At 32.9% G+C, this 19431-nt stretch overlaps 2 protein-coding genes across 6 annotated transcripts in view; one reads left to right on the forward strand and one right to left on the reverse strand.

Annotated features, from left to right (window-relative positions):
• The window catches only part of LOC117680643 (carbohydrate sulfotransferase 1), a 165338-nt gene that overhangs the window by 93454 nt on the left and 52453 nt on the right, over positions 1 to 19431 (reverse strand). The window lies entirely within an intron of this gene.
• On the forward strand, positions 1761 to 4060 carry LOC136274825 (uncharacterized). The gene is made up of 2 exons (XM_066082504.1): positions 1761 to 1937; positions 2440 to 4060. Exons 1-2 carry the CDS (start codon positions 1788 to 1790, stop codon positions 2968 to 2970), a joined length of 681 nt encoding a protein of 226 aa, XP_065938576.1. The 5' UTR covers positions 1761 to 1787; the 3' UTR covers positions 2971 to 4060.

The raw sequence follows: 19431 nt of genomic DNA on the forward strand, positions 1-19431 counted from the left end.
AAGCCCATGATCTACCTGGCCCTGTATGTACATACATGTTTTTTAAAAAAAATCATCGACCTCCCCCCCCCTCCCCAATCTCGAGCAGACAGAATTATTTTAAAAACGTACTTGAAAAAAAAAGAAATTTGTTGATTAACTTATACCGGTTTGTTTAAATACTTACCAGATCTAATAGAACAAATTATAGCAACGTAAAACAGAAGCAAAGATCCGAGAAAAACCAACACATATCTCGTTGAGAAGATACTTTGAAGTACAAACATTTTGTTTAAAAAAACCCACACAAAATCTAGGAATAAATAGTATCACACAAAAACGTTTTGTTACTTTATGATATATTGTACACATCACCACTGCTTTTAAAATACAAGTACTGTCGTTCGCGAACTGCTGTGATGAAACTGCTATGCATCTCCACAAAGAAATAAATAGGTTTCCGTTTCAGAAACGCCATTTTCTTGTCGCTAAAACTTTGTTGGGAATTCGATTGGTTTTTGAATTTGTGAAAAGGAGAGTTCATCCTTCGGATGAGCTACGCTACACATTGATTACTTGCTTTGAAGAAAGTATAATTTAATATATAATGAATGCACATAAACATAGTAACATTTTCGCTTGCTTCAGGCTCAACACATTGACTCGCGTGTAATGTATTAAAAATGAATCTGTTTGCGTTAGAGGTCATTTTTAAATGAAAAGGAAGTCTCTGAAAGACAGCTTAAAGTTCTTTTTCTCATCATTTTCTTTCATGCATCCAAAACCATTAATTATGAAACCAGCTATACTTTCAAAAGCCCCCCCCCCCCTCCAAAAAAAAAAGAACCATACAAAACTAGAAATGTGATTTATGTACCAGAACAATCTCAATTTGCAGCCACATGGAATAAACACCTGCTGTGTATTATGTTTAATCAGTCAAAGGGTTAGAATAACCCCCTTGAACACAATGATAACATCTGACACTCTAACTCGTGTTAACGGAATTTTTTTACTTCAATAACAAGATGCATGGCTACGAAGCCGTTCACATCCCCTACAGAACAACCCATCGGTGAACAGCACAATGTGTAAAAAGTTACTGTTTAGGGGGAGGGGGGGGGCAACAGTTTAAATTGACACCCTGGTATATATCTTGATTTACATGGCATCGTTTTCAAAATTAGGTTTGGGCTACAATGAAGTGGTGAATTTTTAAAATGGAATAATATAGAGAACAAATTTCAATCTTCTTCAAAAGCAATCAACCAAAATAGCTCAAACTTGTGTGAAAGCACAAGTGTGAAGATAAAAGTTTAATCAAATCACGGTTCCATGGAGAAAGGTGGGGCTACAAAAGAGGGAGATTTAAATAGGAATAGCGAAAAATCTTCTCACAACTACTGAAACAACGAAAGGAGTTTGATTCTTTAAATAAAGATAATGTTGATTAAAGTAGGAAGATTTTAAACTTTTTGTAAACAATCCATTATACCAAATTGTCAAGATATTTTGAGAATTAGTTACTACATGTATAATGCTGATTTGATCGGAGTTATGACTTTTGTTGGTAAAGTGAGCGATGTGGCCCATGGGCCTCTTGTTTTATTTTAGATGTGAACATTTAGCAATATACTTTTATTAAGTAGAGAGTAATTCTAAATATTTAAGCTTTAAAAGTTGAATGTTCTGCTGTTCAGATTTCTTCTTTATATTAGGATCAATATAGTTTTAAAATGGCCACAGCTGCCCAGTTACACTATGCTGAGCATTGGGAAATCAAACCCACCTTTTGCACAAATAGAAATATGTATATGTTTGGTTTTTGTAGGGAAAAACAGCATGCATCGTTGAGCAGTAACAACTTCCCCAATTTACACCGTCCTCTTCCTAGAATAGAGAGCGGTGTTTATAACAAGATAGAGGACATGCATGATGCAAGGAAAGGGAGAATTAATGTATGTATAATTCCTTTAAATACTTTAATATTATTAGTCGTTATATTTATAAAAATCGAATATTTTTCAACATGATTTTTCATCAGCCTTTAATAGTTACTGTACTGTGTTTACTGACAATTTACTTTTAATACAAGAATTACACTTATGAATATGAAATATTTTATTCATGTAAGGTAACATATTTTTCTTATTATTTAACTCTCTTCTTGTGATAATCTATGGGGCGTATTTGAAGTTTATTTCTTTAAAATCAGATGATAGGGATACAATTCTAGTATTCAATTTAAAAATGAAGTCAGAAATACATATACACTTGTTATGGTACCATAATAATTTTTGTCTATTGCCAAACGCTTATATTGACCAACGTACATAAGAAAGACGGGTTTAAAAATCGGACATTTTTTTCTTTATTACAAAAAAATATTTAGTATTAATTGTTAAAATATCTCAGTTTGTTAAAAAATTCGATTTAAACGATTTTTGTTTTACTTTACAGCCAATCTGGGTTAACCAGAACTATGACTCTCATTTTCATGGAGGTGGAACCGTTGAAAACCAAAATGTCCTTGGACAGAGCGCCATGAAGAAATGCGATAGCTGCGCCAAAGGATTCTACACGTTTGATCCCCGAAAATCCGTCGATGAGGGTGTCCTTCAAGCGCCAACTAGATATGGAAAGTTGAGTCCTATCCTCCCAAGGAACAATTCCAGTTCTCATGGACTGGACATCATGGGGTATCTTACTCCAGGTAAACTGTTGGCCAAAACTGGAGGTTCAAATTGCGCAGACGACTGCCGTCGAGCGGATGACGTTTCTAACGTAGAAAGGATTAGAGGCGAAGAGGAAACGGAAATAGGAATAGCGCCCACCAATCAAGATGCTTTGGGAATTCCAAATAACGTGGATACTGTTAACAATGTTAGTTCGTCTGTGAATGGTACCAACACCATGAGAGATGGTAGCCCTGGAGTTACTTTTAGTATCGACGAGAGCGGTACCGTTCGAAGAAGATACAGTCGGTTTTAATTCTGCTGGAAAAGGGGCTTTAGAGGAAGTGGAAAAAGTGGGACTAGAACCTAGTAACGATGTTGATTGTGAGAAAGTGGTTTCTGATTTAGTTACAAACAAAGAAAATGAAGAATGTCGTAATCCGGATAAATCTTCGGTGGAAGGGAAGTTTCCAGAAGAAGTGACTAAGGAAGAAGAACCACTCTATCACTTATTAGAAAAATTTCCAGAGAAAGTGGTCTCAGATGGAGTGCCAAAACAGGAAGAGGAAATGAACGAGATAATCACAAAAGAACAGGAAGTGAGTGATGGGAAATAAACAAGGAATATTGAAATACAGTGACGAAATAAAGATATTCAGTACAGTTTGTGATACAAAATTCTTAGAGTATTTTGCCACGTTTTTGCCAATGGACGACTATTGCTAGGTATATTCATATCTGTCAAGTTTCTATAAACATGTTTGTGCCATTGTATACTGTTGATCTTGAACATAAATCAGTTTGTAGATACGCAGTACATCTTATATATGTCTAACATATATATTTACGTAATATCTACATGTATACAAATTGTAGCCACGAGGAGATTATCATATTACTGTGTTTTATTTTTTGTACACTTTATCTTATTACAATAAAACTATACATTTTAACGTAATAATTCGTAATAAACATGTGATATTGCTGCGCAATATAATGAGCTATCGTATGGAACGCCAAGGTTGCCTTATGTGGTTGATAGCCCGATCATAATAAAATTGAAAATAAAACAGTTATTAAGAACCAAACCATATACATGTGAGACATCTCAGCGTCACATATGGAGATGCCTTTAAGTGTGTATTAATACATTTTAAACGGTCATGATAACGATTTGGGTTCCTTTAGTTACTACCATGAACGACCAATTTGTTACTTGCTTCAGTACGACTATGAACTGTTTTCTATTATATTAAGCAGAAGCTGTTGAAGTTCAGAACCTCTCGATAGAAATGTTAAAAATGCACTAAATAGGGGACAGACATCGTAGGAAAAGGGTGTGTTTTTTTTGCGCCTGATTGAATTCTTTTTTAATCCATTTTTGAAACCACTCCTTTATAAAAATGCCAGAAAAAAGCGCAGCAACAGGCTGACCGACAAGCAGACGACAAGCAATTATACTCGGCTACACGCGGTCTATCTCAAGGTGGCCTATATTATGACTGTACGTTATGTAACAAAACAGAATGAACATTGGATCATGAAAATGATATGATAAAAATTCGAAGGGGCATCCATGAAATTTTCGTTACGTTGAGTTTGTTTTAGTCCAAGTGTTTATGTTCAGTTTAGAGTAAGGGAGACAGCGATGTTTATCGACGAGGTTAGTTCGATAAAGTCGCGATAAAGGGATGTAATAATAGAATGCATTGCTTTCAACGGTTTATTTTGCTTTCTGTTCTGCTCTTAATTTGATACAAGAGAACCACATCCGATCTCCAGGAGTGTAGATAATAAGGAAAAGATTAATAAGTCCAGGGAAATCAATATTATAAGTTGTACGTGAACCAGTAGTTAATAATTTCAACTAAAAATGATTCAAGCTCCTCTCGTGTGACCCTGTTTTGAAAAGATAATTAACAAATTAGTTCAAGGGACATATGAAAATTGATCAAAGTTTAATAAATATTCTCTGTGATATATTAATGTTTATTTTACCTTCATTTGAAATAGCGGAAAAAAATCATAGACATGGTTTTTTTTTTCATCTTAGAAAATCGATTTTGAAAAACCAAATTACATACAGTATTTCTATTATTTTTTAATCGTTAAAATTGAATGATTTTTGTTTTATTTGAAACATTTTGAAAAAAAAGAGATATAAGAAAAATTGCTTTTATTAAACTAATTGGTTTAATAATCAACTAGTTTAGATATAATATATCTTTCATCCTTTGATCAACAATATTTTAAAATGTCACACTGTCGTAAAATGATATTTGCAATTTTAGAGTTATCGGACTTGATATGTTAAAACGAAATTATTATTTTCAAGAACCATATCTACACAAAACTTGTAGAGCCGCTCATTACAAAACGATTCACCCATCTAAAGTGTTTTGCATAAGGGAAGAATTAATCAATTAAAGGATTTTAATTGGATTGCATTATATTAGATGGAATCTTCGATCTCCTAAGTTTATCAATGCGTGGATCTTAATTAGTGCCCTATATGATGGTAGGCGAGGAAGAAAAAGTAAAGATCCTCATACCCTCTCCTTATTCAGAAATTTATGTTTTTAAAAAATCCTGCAAATATTCAGAATATGAAAGAGATTAAAGAACAATTTGTGATTTACTATAGGTAGCATATACATGTATATTAGCTATGATAGTACCTAGGAACCCAATATCCATTACAATTAATATTATAAGTAAAATATACATAGCTGTTTTTTGTTTGATATACATGATATGATTGCCTGTCTGTCCTTTTTTTCTTTTTTCTTTTTCTCTCATATATAACTCTTTTGCAAAATATTATGCTATATATTTATCTATTTTTGTATCATGTGAAATTAGAAGAGTTTCAATAAAATGTTTAAAAAAACTAAAATAAAACTCGTACACCTCTCGTTCAGGTAATTTTTGGCTCCGCGCTTTCTTAATTTTGACTTAAAGAGTACCGCCCATAAGGAGCGCTCCTTCATTATTGATTGATATCCTTTTAAGAACATTTCATACTATATAGTAAGTGATAACCTATCTACGAAGGATCGATAACGGGTTCCAGTTTAGATATGAAGTGATAGGTTTGTATATGTAGGGAGTAAACATCAATATAACAGAAACGGTTAAAAGAAATTTACCATTTGTTTTCATTTCGCTTCGCCCCCGGCTTTCAATTGTGTTTTAGCCTATATATGTAGCATGACATTGCTACTTTTCTCACTTCCATCAAATTAAAAGGGACGGTTAATTGAATTTCTCCATGGTATTTTTAAGCTTGTGCCTTCTGACTTTGTTTCCTGATAAAACATTTATTATTGTCTTGCATTCTTGAATAAATGAGGTTCCTTGATAATCTTGCTGAATACAAAACCATCGATCAGCTCAATTTGTAGGATGGTCTACAAATGCTCAGTAGAAATAATGCACCTATTTGTAGCGATCTTAGGGCAAAAACAGGCAAACAACCTTATAACCCAAGTATGTGGTGTTAAAAACAAATTGAACACATTGAACCATTAAGGATAGAAGTATTGTTTCATTTCTAAGAAGTTACGGGACCCATTTATGAAGAGATGTAAACTCGTCATCAATATTTTAAGGAGTGGAAAAGGTTCATTACAATACTTTGAGGTGGCCAAAAATCCCTTTGCTGTTTTTTAAAGCACGACAAGAACTTAAAGTTAAAATATAAAATGACAGGAATACATCCCAGCACAAAACATCACGACTTCTATCTAAGACATGAATAATGAGAAGGGAGCACTGTTCCAGCTTTGATGTAAAGAATATATAATCCATACTATAATTTCCCGATTAGTTTTATGAGCTGTTCGTTATCGATTTGAAATGCTATGCTAAAGTTTTCAAACACATCAAATGATTCACAGAACTTCATTTTTGAAGGTGTTTGTAGACTGATATAAGATCATAGACCGGTATTTCAAGATTAATCATTTTTGGGACGCAGTTGACGCTAAAACATTTTTATGAATTTCTCTAGCATTAACTTGAATAATACTCGCATGTTTTTTTTATACAAATTTTATGTCGTCAAACCTATACGAACTACACACATGGTTTAGTTTAACTTTGCTTTGTTCCTATCAGTGTCTTCATCTAAGTGACAATATCAAAATAAATTTTTTGAGGAAACTGGGTTGTCAACAAGTTAACCATAAGATCTACAATTAAATATTAGAAAGTATGTTTTAAGCAATAAGTTTTACTTGATAAAGAAAAATAACACTTATATCTTATATTTAAAATTTCAATATATTAAAAGATTTTTGCATTAACTCTTTTTTAAAGGAGATCCATATAGTCTAATAATGGACAGAGCTATCGAGCTCTGTTAAAGATATAATACCATTTGATATCTTATTTTCAAGATCAAATATGGTTTAATATACCCCCTCCTTTATCGATGAAATTCGTCCCCCAATATGAAATACTTTCCGACGACCATGTGACAAATGAGCCTGGTACACTTTCAATTCTTCGTTTCTTCTCGATTCACACACAGAAAAAATCGAAATTTAATTGTACCAAAGAACTCATATCCAGGCTTATCAGCCGCTTCGAAGCTGTGAATATAGCATAGAATACCTTAGTCCGCATTCATAACATTGATTTCCTATCTAGAAACTACCAAATATGAAATGAAGATATTTTTTGTAATTGTCAAAGATTTCTGATCAATAATACTTAACATAACCAGTTTGCACATACATGTACATGTAGCTGGTTGATTTCATAAGGAATTGTTATACCTTATATGTTGGAACAAAATTAAGATATTAATCTATGAGAGATGAAGGTATGAGACAACTTGTAATAACATTGTCCTTAATTAATTTCAATCTCAGGTTATAAAACAATGCACAACCGATGAAATTGTCATGTAAGAAGGCAGGATGATCAAAAATTAACTACCGGTATCAGATCTGCCATAAATGTTTTGAATATGATTTTTCCGCTACTACTGTTATCGGTCAGAATAACCCAGCAAAGATCAATCACAAAGAGTAAATTTTAAACGTAATAATTTATTTACACTAATATATTTATATATATTAATATAAAAATACAACTTACACTATAAGAACCCTAACTAAAGAATGTCCGTTTCAACCTGCCGAATAGTTCAAATCACAATGTCCCAGTAAGTAGATAATTGTTTAATGTCTTCGAACACAAGTCCAATGAGAGTCTACTATGAGCACTGTTTACAGGTTATTTGTACTAAAATATAAATCTATCAAATTCTAGAAATTATATGTACAAGAAGTTACATGAACTAGATCTCGTTATGAGTAACGAGTAGGTCTTCCGTCCGATTTTGTGTTATATGATACAATGAAATATCGATACTCTCTGCCAAATCTAAAATCCTGTTGAAACTAGGTTTTTTGTCTCGAGACCGGAAACAGACGAACGGAAGTGATTAATGAAAATAAAAGCTAGGTTTTTTTTAAACATTTGTCTAGTGTACATCACTGTTATTATCCTAGATGAAACACCAAAAACAATCGGTTAAATTTGTTAAAAACATGAATTCTATGAACTCTTCTCGTGAGTACCGGAAGTGACGGTTGAAAAAAGAAACCCGTTAAACACATCTTCAATCAATTGTCTATCATTCATAAATGTTCGTGTCTTAATCACTTACAGTGACTAAATTCTTGCAGGTATCAAATTTGTAAAAAAGATAGGTACCTAAGATATTTGATATAACTCACCGGAAGTAGAATATGTTTGCTTATTTAACATATGTAAGATCATGTAATGATGTACCGGTATTCATTCCATGTAAAAAAAAAATAAGGAAAACATATTTTTAAGTGCTTCCGGTGACGACCGGAAGTGACGACAATTAAAAAAAAAGTAAACATGGATCCCTACTTAGGGCTGTCATCCCACAAAGTTTGGTTGTTTAAGTCATCACCGGTTTTGAGATCTAGTGGATTCCTTTGTTTTTTGTCTCTTGATAGGAAACGGACAGACGGAAATGCTCAGTGAAAATAAAAACTTGGTTTTTCTTGAACATTAGACACTTGTTCTTTATTGTTTATTAATTGTACTAAAATTGTCAAAGAATAACAGTTAAACTTTCAAACAGCTGGATTTGTTTTAACCCTTCCGGTGAGGACGGGAAATGACGGTTGACAAAATGAAAGCAATTAAACGCATTTTCTATCGAATTTCTATTATCTATATAAGTTTTGTGTATTAATCACTTGACTCTCTGAGATTTCGTGGGTAAAACATTTATTTAAAAACGCTTTCTGAGATATTTGAGATATCTCACCGGAAGTACAATTTTTTTTGCCTTTTCTAACATCGGGTACACGACATATGTAAGGATTATTACTTATATTCCAATTCTTTATGAAACAAATTAAATGCAAAATAAAAAAAAATTGAAGTGCTTCCGGTGCCGACCGGAAGTTATGACGAACAGAAAAAAATAATTTAAAGACATGTACAACTATAGTTCTATAATCCTACAAAGTCTGAAAGCTCAAGTTCTTATCATTTTTGAGATCTCAATGTTACAAGCTTTTTGTCGCGGGACAGGAAACGGACGACAGGAAATGAACTTGGAAAAAATTAGAAATTGGATACTTGAGATATAATTTATTTCTATCACTCCTTAAAAATTTCAAGAAAATCTATTGAGCCATCTTTGAGAAATCGTGTGTACAAAAAAGGGGAACAAAATTCGTACCCAATTTTCGAGCCAAAGTGAGCTCAAAAACAGTAGGCACAACTTCAGACTATGGTCTACCAATCCTGAAAATGTCATATTCATATCTATGATAGTTTTCGAGATGAAGCGTGCACAAAATGGGTCGAAAAAGCGACAAAATTAGCAATTAATCGGTACCGGAAGTGACGACGGCAAAAATATTAGAAACCAAATATTTTAAGATCACTTCCTATTATCGGTGCAAAAAATGGTGTAAATCGGTTGGATAGTTTTCGAGAAATCGCGTGCACAAAATTTGTGGAAAAAAAAATAATAACTAGATACGACCTCGTTACGAGTAACGAGTAGGTCTTCCGTCCGATTTTTTTTTAGTTTAAATGATACCATGAAATATATACAATTTCAAAATTACCCCCCCCCCCCAATTTGAAAATAAAGAATTAAAACCCTAATTACGTCAAACATGGGCCTGACGATGACTTTTTCAAACCGATAATGTAGAGATCAACAACTTTGATTTTATAATGCATAACAAAATACTTATCGTTTTCAAGTTATTCGTAATAGACTTTACGAGTCTCTTGGTCCCTAATTAAAGGGGCCAGTCCCTTTTTCTTGATTTTATTGGATAGAACTTTTGATTTTCTACTACTTTTGTTTTATATGTCTTATCAAAATATCAACTGATAAAAAGATACTGATCAAAACATATGAAAATTTTGATTCGAAATCTGTACCCCATTTTCGTGCCTAAGCGAGCTCCAAGGAATAGCGCCACTGGTGCAAAACAACTAAATAGTGCACAACTTCAAACCATGCTCTACCTATCTTGAAAATTTCAAAGTCATATCTCTTGTAGTTTTTGAGATCAGCTCTGCACAAAATTGGTCGTAAAAAATTACAAAATCGACCGTAAATCCGGACCGGAGTGACGACGACAAAAATTCAAAAACATATAAAATTCAGATAATGTCCCATCATCTGTGAAAAAATTGTTGAGATAGATGTAGTAGTTTTCGAGAAAATCGCGTGCACAAAATTTGGAAAAAAAATTAATAATAAACAGTACGAGAACAATAAGGTCTTCTGTTGGAAACGGAAGACCTTAACTAGATACGACCTCGTTACGAGTAACGAGTAGGTCTTCCGTCCGATTTTTTTTTTATAGTTTAAATGATATCATGAAATATCGATACAATTTCAAAATTACCCCCCCCCCCCCCATTTGAAGATAAAGAATAAAAACCCTAATTACGTCAAACATGGGCCTGACGACGACTTTTTCAAACCGATAATGTAGAGATCAACAACTTTGATTTTATAATGCATAACAAAATACTTATCGTTTTCAAGTTATTCGTAATAGACTTTACGAGTCTCTTGGTCCCTAATTAAAGGGGCCAGTCCCTTTTTCTTGATTTCATTGGATAGAACTTTTGATTTTCTACTACTTTTGTTTTATATGTCTTATCAAAATATCAACTGATAAAAAGATACTGATCAAAACATATGAAAATTTTGATTCGAAATCTGTACCCCATTTTCGTGCCTAAGCGAGCTCCAAGGAATAGCGCCACTGGTGCAAAACAACTAAATAGTGCACAACTTCAAACCATGCTCTACCTATCTTGAAAATTTCAAAGTCATATCTCTTGTAGTTTTTGAGATCAGCTCTGCACAAAATTGGTCGTAAAAAATTACAAAATCGACCGTAAATCCGGACCGGAAGTGACGACGACAAAAATTCAAAAACATATAAAATTCAGATAATGTCCCATCATCTGTGAAAAAATTGTTGAGATAGATGTAGTAGTTTTCGAGAAAATCGCGTGCACAAAATTTGGAAAAAAAAATAATAATAAACAGTACGAGAACAATAAGGTCTTCTGTTGGAAACGGAAGACCTTAACTAGATACGACCTCGTTACGAGTAACGAGTAGGTCTTCCGTCCGATTTTTTTTTTATAGTTTAAATGTTATCATGAAATATCGATACAATTTCAAAATTACCCCCCCCCCCCCCCAATTTGAAGATAAAGAATAAAAGCCTAATTACGTCAAACATGGGCCTGACGACGACTTTTTCAAACCGATAATGTAGAGATCAACAACTTTGATTTTATAATGCATAACAACATATTTATCGTTTTCAAGGTATTCGTAATAGACTTTACGAGTCTCTTGGTCCTTATTAAAGGGGCCAGTCCCTTTTTTTGATTTTATTGGATAGAACTTTTCATTCTCCACTACTTTTGTTCTATATGTCTTAACAAAATATCAACTGATAAAATCATACTGATCAAAATATATGAAAATTTTGATTCGAAATCTGTACCCCATTTTCGTGCCTAAGAGAGCTCCAAGGAATAGCACCACTGGTACAAAACAGTTAAATAGTGCACAACTTCAAACCATGCTCTACCTATCCTGAAAACTTCAAAGTCATATCTCTTATAGTTTCTGAGATCAGCTCTGCACAAAATTGGTCGTAAAAAATTACAAAATCGACCGTTAATCCGGACCGGAAGTGACGACGACAAAAATTCAAAAACATTTAAAAATTCAGATAATGTCCCATCATCTGTGAAAAAATTGTTGAGATCGGTGTAGTAGTTTTTGAGAAATCGCGTGCACAAAATTTGGAAAAAAAAATAAACAATACGAAAACAATAAGGTCTTCCGTTGGAAACGGCAGACCTTAATAAGAAACTGGGAGAAAACTATAAGGTCTTCCGTTGGAAACGGAAGACCTTAATAATAAGAAACTGTACGAAAACTATAAGGCCTTCCGTTGGAAACTGAAGACCTTAATTACCTGGACACTCAAGAATATTCTAGAAAGAATAACTGACCACTCCAGAATATTCTATTAAACAAACCTACTATATATAACACTACCCATTGTTAAGTAATGAATAATTCAAAAACTTTGAGCTTTAAAATTACACAGATATTCCCCAATCTCTCTTTAAAAATATTTTAGCTTTAAAATTTGAATCTGTGCAATATCAAGCAAATGGTACGTACATGTTTATCCTTCAGGGTCTTACTATTCATGTACAGTAAATAAAATCAGAAGAGCCCGATGCCTAAGGCCGAGGCTTATATTGTGTATATTTATTTCTTGGCTTGTCTGTGCGATATGTTAAACTATGGAACACCATAGCAACCTTTTGTGGTTAGATTTATTATAGAATACTGCTTTTCAATAATATACTCTGGTTATATCATTATAAGACTGCTTTATTATGATATATACTGCTTTATTATCATCTACAGCAGTAATTTCATTTAGAATGGTGCTTTAATATATTACGCAATAGCCATTTTGTATCTAAATGCATTCACTATAAGAATGTGGTCACTTGCATTAGAACCCCTCATATTTCATATGAGCATGGGCGGAGTTTTACAGTTATTAAATAACCAGAATATGATATATTTTTTCAAAAAACCTCACTATTATGAACCAACCTACATACATGTGAGACATACAGAGCGTTCCATATGAAAATCAAGTTTCAACTTCAAGTTTGTATAGATTTTATATGGGCAATGAAAACAATTTGGATTTTTCATGTGATCAAAGGTTCGAAATTGTTCCTTTAAAAATATAGGAAAAAAGTGCACAGCAACAGAATGATTGACAAACAGAACAATAGGCAGTTACTAGGCAACAACTGCTCTACCACAAAGGGGGCATACGATATGACTGTACGTTATTGGTATAACATATTTGAACACTACATCATGAATATGCTTCGGTAGAAATATTATGGAGCATCCATAAAACTTTCGGTACTTTGACAGGTCGAGAGCACTATATTTTGTGACGTCGGCATAAATTTGCATACTAACTTAGCCATCTGTTTACTTTTATCGACAAACCAATCAGGTGAATGAGTTGCAAGGCATTGTGGGTTACTACAAGTTTCAGTGTATACAAAGCGTATTGAAAATATATACCAATTAAAATTGACCTTTGGAAACTCATTTTGAATGATTTTTCAAAATTTATGAAATTAATATGGACAATTATGTCTGAACTTCAATTTCTATGCTCACATTTAAAAATATTGCATATGAGGACTTACATCAACCTATTTAAATTCCCCATTGCCAATGTTCAAAAGAGAGGTACGTCCTATTGAATTAGAAGCAGTGAGTACCGTTTTTTACGTGATACCCCATATTTGGGACAACATTAGTAGAATGAGCGTTGCTATTTTCTTCAGGGACATTCATCAGAATGCCTAACGGACAAAATACTATATGCTGCATAGCTTGCGCTCCTGCGTTTGTATATTTGTGCATTTCTACTACCGTGACTTTTCACGTATGTAAAAAATGTACAGTTACCTGTATTTATCTCTAGTGCACAATGATAAAGTCACCAATACACAATTGTGCAGTTTTTTCTTATCAAAATCTGTTTGTACCTGTATGCGTATGTTTGTCAGTCGTTTGATACTGATCATTTTTTGAAGCAACAATTGATCAACTAAAACAACAGTATTTTTCAATGTGAGCATGGAACAAAGTTATTGGTACGTAATCTTTCCCTTTTTACCTTCTAAAGTAAAAATCAAGATGTACAAACATTCCTGCAAGCAATTAAATATTGTGAATGAAACAGACAAAAACCACGTGCGTTTGTTGAATCGTAAACACGTTGTAGACCGTCATGCATTGCACCTCATTCACTGGATTGGAGAATCTGTTTGACGAAAATACTGTCAAGTGTTAAATAATGCTATCCATATTTCAGTTTCATGTAGTCCACGTGTTTATTTTGCAGTTTAGAGTACACGAAAGAGAAATCTTTTTCGACGATTTTCAATCCGATAAAATCATGATAAGAGGATGTGTGGCAAAAAACGCATTACTTAACGATGTCTATTTTGCTTTCTGTTGTGTTCTGCAGATTCATACATGAGAAATGTACCCAATGTTCAGGAGTGTAGATGCAAAGGGAAAGATCGATGAGTCCAGGGAAATCAATATTTTTGAAGTTGTTTGTGAACCAGTAGTAAATCATCTCCACTTAAACTGATACATCTTGTGTGATATTTCTGTTCAAGGGTCATATAAAAAACTATCAAATTTTAATAAATATTCTCTTTGAAATATTAATGTTTATTTTATTTTGTTTATTTTAAATACCGGAATCATTCACAATAATTTTATTTCATTTTACAAGAGACGAGTTTTTATTGATTTGTATGGATTTTAATAGGTTGTGTGGGACATCTGTTAATATTAATGTGGATGAAAGTACATTATAATTGAAATACTTTCACCGGTTTAGAATTTTTAAATATTAAAATACATCAACAAAAAATACGTTATAATAATTGTTGAAGGTACAAATTTTAAAATCTCCATTGAGATTCGAACTCATGACTTACAGAAACCTCTAACCCACTGCACTACGATGCTAAGAAACTATTTATAAATTTATACTGAATTCTATTAATTATTTCGATAAACCGGTCAATGCATTTTTTAAAAATATTTTTATATCGTTTTATAAGTAACGTTTTATTTTACACACTTTTTAGGTCAAATTAAGAAAATTGCTTTTAAAAATTTTTAACTGATTGTTTATTAGACCTAATAAGATGTTACACAGAACATTTGTAATATAGTATATATCTTTCATTCATGAAACAGTGATATCGGAAAATGTTCATCTGTCAAAAAAAGATAACAGCAATTTAAAAATTATCAGACTTGCCATTATGGATTTTTTTTCGAGAACCTAAACTATTTACATTGTACAGTGTCTTTGCCTGTGGTTACACTACGTATCGATTTTGTACTATATAACCCATAACTTCAAATGTCGCCAGCGGGGTTTGCTTTTTTATTTTTAAATATCTAATCGTACAATGGCTTGAAATTACATCAATATGAGTAATAAGGAACCATTCTTTGAATATTATAAAGTGATAATTTCGGTCGGGGCGTGATCAAATCTATCATAAAGCCCTTCGTGCTTTATTTGATTTCATCACCTCAAAATACTCAAAGAATGATTTCTTATTCCTTGATTAAATTTGTAGAGCCGCTCACCATCACACGGCCTCACTTCATCTAAAGTTTATTGCAGAGGGAGGAATTAATTTAATAATTCTAATTAGGTTGCATTATATATAAACCGGACTCTTTGATCTTATTAGTAATCAATGCATTGATCTAAATGATTGCCCAATAGAACCTATGCAACTTCCTGTAGCGTGTTAAGGATAAATAACACGCAAATAATATTTCCCAACCATTTGTTGTCAAAATCAATGCAACTCATCAATTAAGGATGGGGGGAATCATTAAAATATTGTTCTCTTCCTCAGAAGTTGCGGGAATCATGTTTTTAAGGGATGTAGGTTGCCGAATCATTATCTAAATTAAAGTACCCGGTAGTGGAAGGTTCAAGAGCAATACTTTGAAGTGACTAAAAACCCACTCTGCTGTTGTTTTAATTTATTTATGCAGGACGTTGACTATATGTCGCTATGGAGATGACATGAATACAAGTCATTATAAAAGAAAACAGAATTACAAGTGAGTAAAAGAAAAAGGATCCACTAAAATTATTATTTACCCGGTTTATTTTTGCCGCTTCAATCTTCGTTTTCAGTGGTGGGCGATTTAAAAACTTGGGTTAATTCATGTGACTCAAACTCTCTCTTTTCTAAGAAGAGTGATATCAAGAAAGGACAAAAGCGTTTTCAGATTTTATTAGCATATGAAGACCGGAAGTAATACACGAAAAGCTGTTTTTTACCTTATCATTTTAACTCTTCAAATGTCATTATGATTTTTCTAGAACCACATTCAAAAGTGTAAACATACAATCAAAAATGTAGAATGACAAATTGTGTTTTTTTACTCAGTACACTCACCTCCAATATAATGGATTGTTAATAAAACAGGAATATGTCTGAAGTAAAATACTCTATAAACAGTGATAACAGGATTATATCCAAACACAAAACTTTATGCCCAAATATTGCCTTTGATCTTAGGTCATGTATAATGAAAAATAAACATTGTTCCAACTATGATTAAAACAAATTTTCATGCAAACTATTATTTCCGGGTAAGGTTCCGTGTCGCTCGTTATCGATTTCAAATACTATACTTAACCGACTGTTCCATCGAGGAACCGCACGAGTCTATTTTAAGCACTACACGGTCCGCATGATGCAATGAAGGGGTTCAAACAGATTGAAATCGGCCTATGTAAGGATGGATCTCTCTTTCATGTAAGCTAGTACCAGCCGCGCGCATCCGCTTATTTATCGTTATATAATTGTGGTCTGTTAAAAAACATAAAATAGAAATATTCCTTCACTCCTTCCTTGAAACTCGCGATCGATATAAATTTATGAATTAAACAATGGACATAAAGTTTGACAGCACCCCTTCCCTCTCCGCGATCTACCTCCACCCTAAAAATCAAACATTCATCAGATAAAAAAACTTGGAATATTTTTAGCCTGGTTCATTGCGTAAGCAGTATTTTTTGTTACACGGCACCGGATGTTGACTTAACAATTGTTGAAATAGTTAACTGCACAGAAATGTAGTTCAAACTTAAAAGAAATCTTAGCATGTATTTGCTTGTAATTCAGTAAGAGTAAAGAGAGTGTTGCAAAAAAGCGGGATCATCTCCTAACATGTTATTGAACATTAGCAAAGAAACCACAACACTTTCTTTACATCTGATGTATATTTAAATTTCACATTATAATTTTCTTTTTTGTTATAATCTAATTATTTTTAATGGAGAGCTGCTGAGCGCAAGAATAGGTTGTTTACATATGATTTAGAAGAACTTAGAGTAAAAATTGCCGCGAGATTAAGCTTGTTAAGCAGTTATTTTCAGTGGCGGTGTTAAATATCTGACCCTCTGACGATGTATTACATTCAGAGTATCAATATAAATGCATGTATGTATCAGCATGCTTATAAATTCAGTTAATTTATAATCGCTCAATGAATCTTATTAGTCCGCAAAAACAGTGGATATCATATCATGAACACGTTTTCAAACATATTACAGGAATCACGGAAACCCGTTTTCGAATGTTTTTGAAAACCGATATAAAAACAAAACATAGACTGATGAATTAAATCAATTTTATGTTGACACAGTTGGTGCTGGCGCAAATGATGCATGCAAATTAAGAATTAAAAATAACACTGTGCCGGATGATTATGCCAGTGCCAATGTGGCATTTTTGCACCCGCTTAAGATGCAGTTTCGGAAAAATCCATATATACCAAATGATAGACCATTGCCTAGAGATTATATAACCACTTTCGTTTTTAGTGTATTTCACCTGACAGGTGAGATATTTGCCTTTAAAAATTAATATCCCATCAGAAAATGATAATTCCCATTGGAGAATTGATTCTCCTACAGGAAATATTGACAATCCTATAGGATTTTTTAAAAGTCCTATAGGAATTATATTTCCTGTAGGAGAATGGTATTTTCTGTAGGAATTTGATTCAGACATGTAGTTTTCATATCGGGTATTAAGTTTTCCTATCGGTTTTTATCAAATCCTATCGGAATTGAAATTCCTATAGGAAGTTCTTGCATTCTGATAATAAATTTCAAATTACCTATCGGAATATCGTTTTTCCTGTGGGAAAATTATTTTCCTATAGGAATTTATTTTTGAAAGGTAAATATCTCACCTGACAGGTGAGATACAATGATAACAAAGGTGGTTGTTAACTCTTTAAGCAATGGTCTATCATATGGCATATTTGCATTTTTTCAATATATGCAGCTTAAACGGGTGCAAAAATGCCACCTTGGCACTAGCATAATTATCCGGCACAGTGTTAAATGTGCATTGATGAATAAAGTTGTATTAACTTGAGTTCATGTATTGAAACACATTTTATGTCGTCAAACGTAAATGAACAATAAACATTGTCAAGTTCAACTCTGCTTTTGTTTCATGATTTGCGTTAATCTAAGTGACAACATAAATTTAACTTAATATTTACGATGTTCTACAATTTGATATCTTATTTTCTAGGTCAAATATGGTTCAATTTAACTCTTTTCGCCCCACCCCCAATCAATCAATGAAAATACCTTACGACGTCCATACGAGAAATGAGCCTATCTGTACTATGAATACTTTGATTTCTTCATGATTCACATAAAACTCCTAGCAAAAAATCGAAACTCAATAATACCAACGAACTCATATCTATGCTTATCAACCGCCTCAAAGATGTGAATATTGCACAGAGTTCCTTAGTCCACATTCATACCATTGATTTCCTTTCTAGAAAACTACCAATTACCATGTAAAAAGGAGATATTTTCTCATAATTGTCGAAGATTGCTGATCAATAATATGTTACATAAAAAGTTGACGCTCAGCTGGTTGAATTCACAAGGAAGGGTTATTCCTTGTTTTTGAAAAAAAGAAATCAGTCTATATCAGGTTTAAGAACAATGGATGACAGATACATCTGTCATGTACAAATGTGGGATGATCAACAAATTAACCATAAGATCCTTATATGTTTTTTTGGATATTTTTTAGCTATCTACTACCATATTTCTTTAGTAACAATTCAAATTGTTTTTGCTTTAAAGTTTGTATCTGTGTACTCTCAAGGAATTGATACACATATCCCTCAGTGTCTCACCATTAATGTACGGTAAATAAAATAAGAGGAGCCCGAGTCCTAAGGCTGAGGCCTATATTGTACATGTTGACTTCTCGGGTCATCCACTCCTTGCTTTTCATTATTAAGAAAATACTAAATTTGTGTTTCACGTTTATTATATGAAACCTTATAATCCTTCTTCTGGAGCGCAAATCGTGCGAACAGCATTCTAATAAATCCACATATCTTTCCGAAATGACAGATAGAACAAAGGTAAAAATGCTAAATTGTCAAGAAGGGGAAAAAAGTTTGAAATAATTTTTAATATGGCCGTTTGTACATGGAGAGTTATCTCTCTTATAAAATTGGGAAGGTACATTTAAAGTATATCCAAAACCCCATAGCTGT

This window comes from Magallana gigas, chromosome 4, assembly GCF_963853765.1.
Source record: "Magallana gigas chromosome 4, xbMagGiga1.1, whole genome shotgun sequence".
Taxonomy (NCBI): domain Eukaryota; kingdom Metazoa; phylum Mollusca; class Bivalvia; order Ostreida; family Ostreidae; genus Magallana; species Magallana gigas.

Bases quoted from the DNA above. Each gene is read 5' to 3' on its own strand.
- LOC136274825 (XM_066082504.1), top strand. From the start codon at position 1,788: ATGTATATGTTTGGTTTTTGTAGGGAAAAACAGCATGCATCGTTGAGC. The intron at 1,938-2,439 runs GTATGTATAATT...TTTACTTTACAG, and splicing joins CAAGGAAAGGGAGAATTAAT to CCAATCTGGGTTAACCAGAA.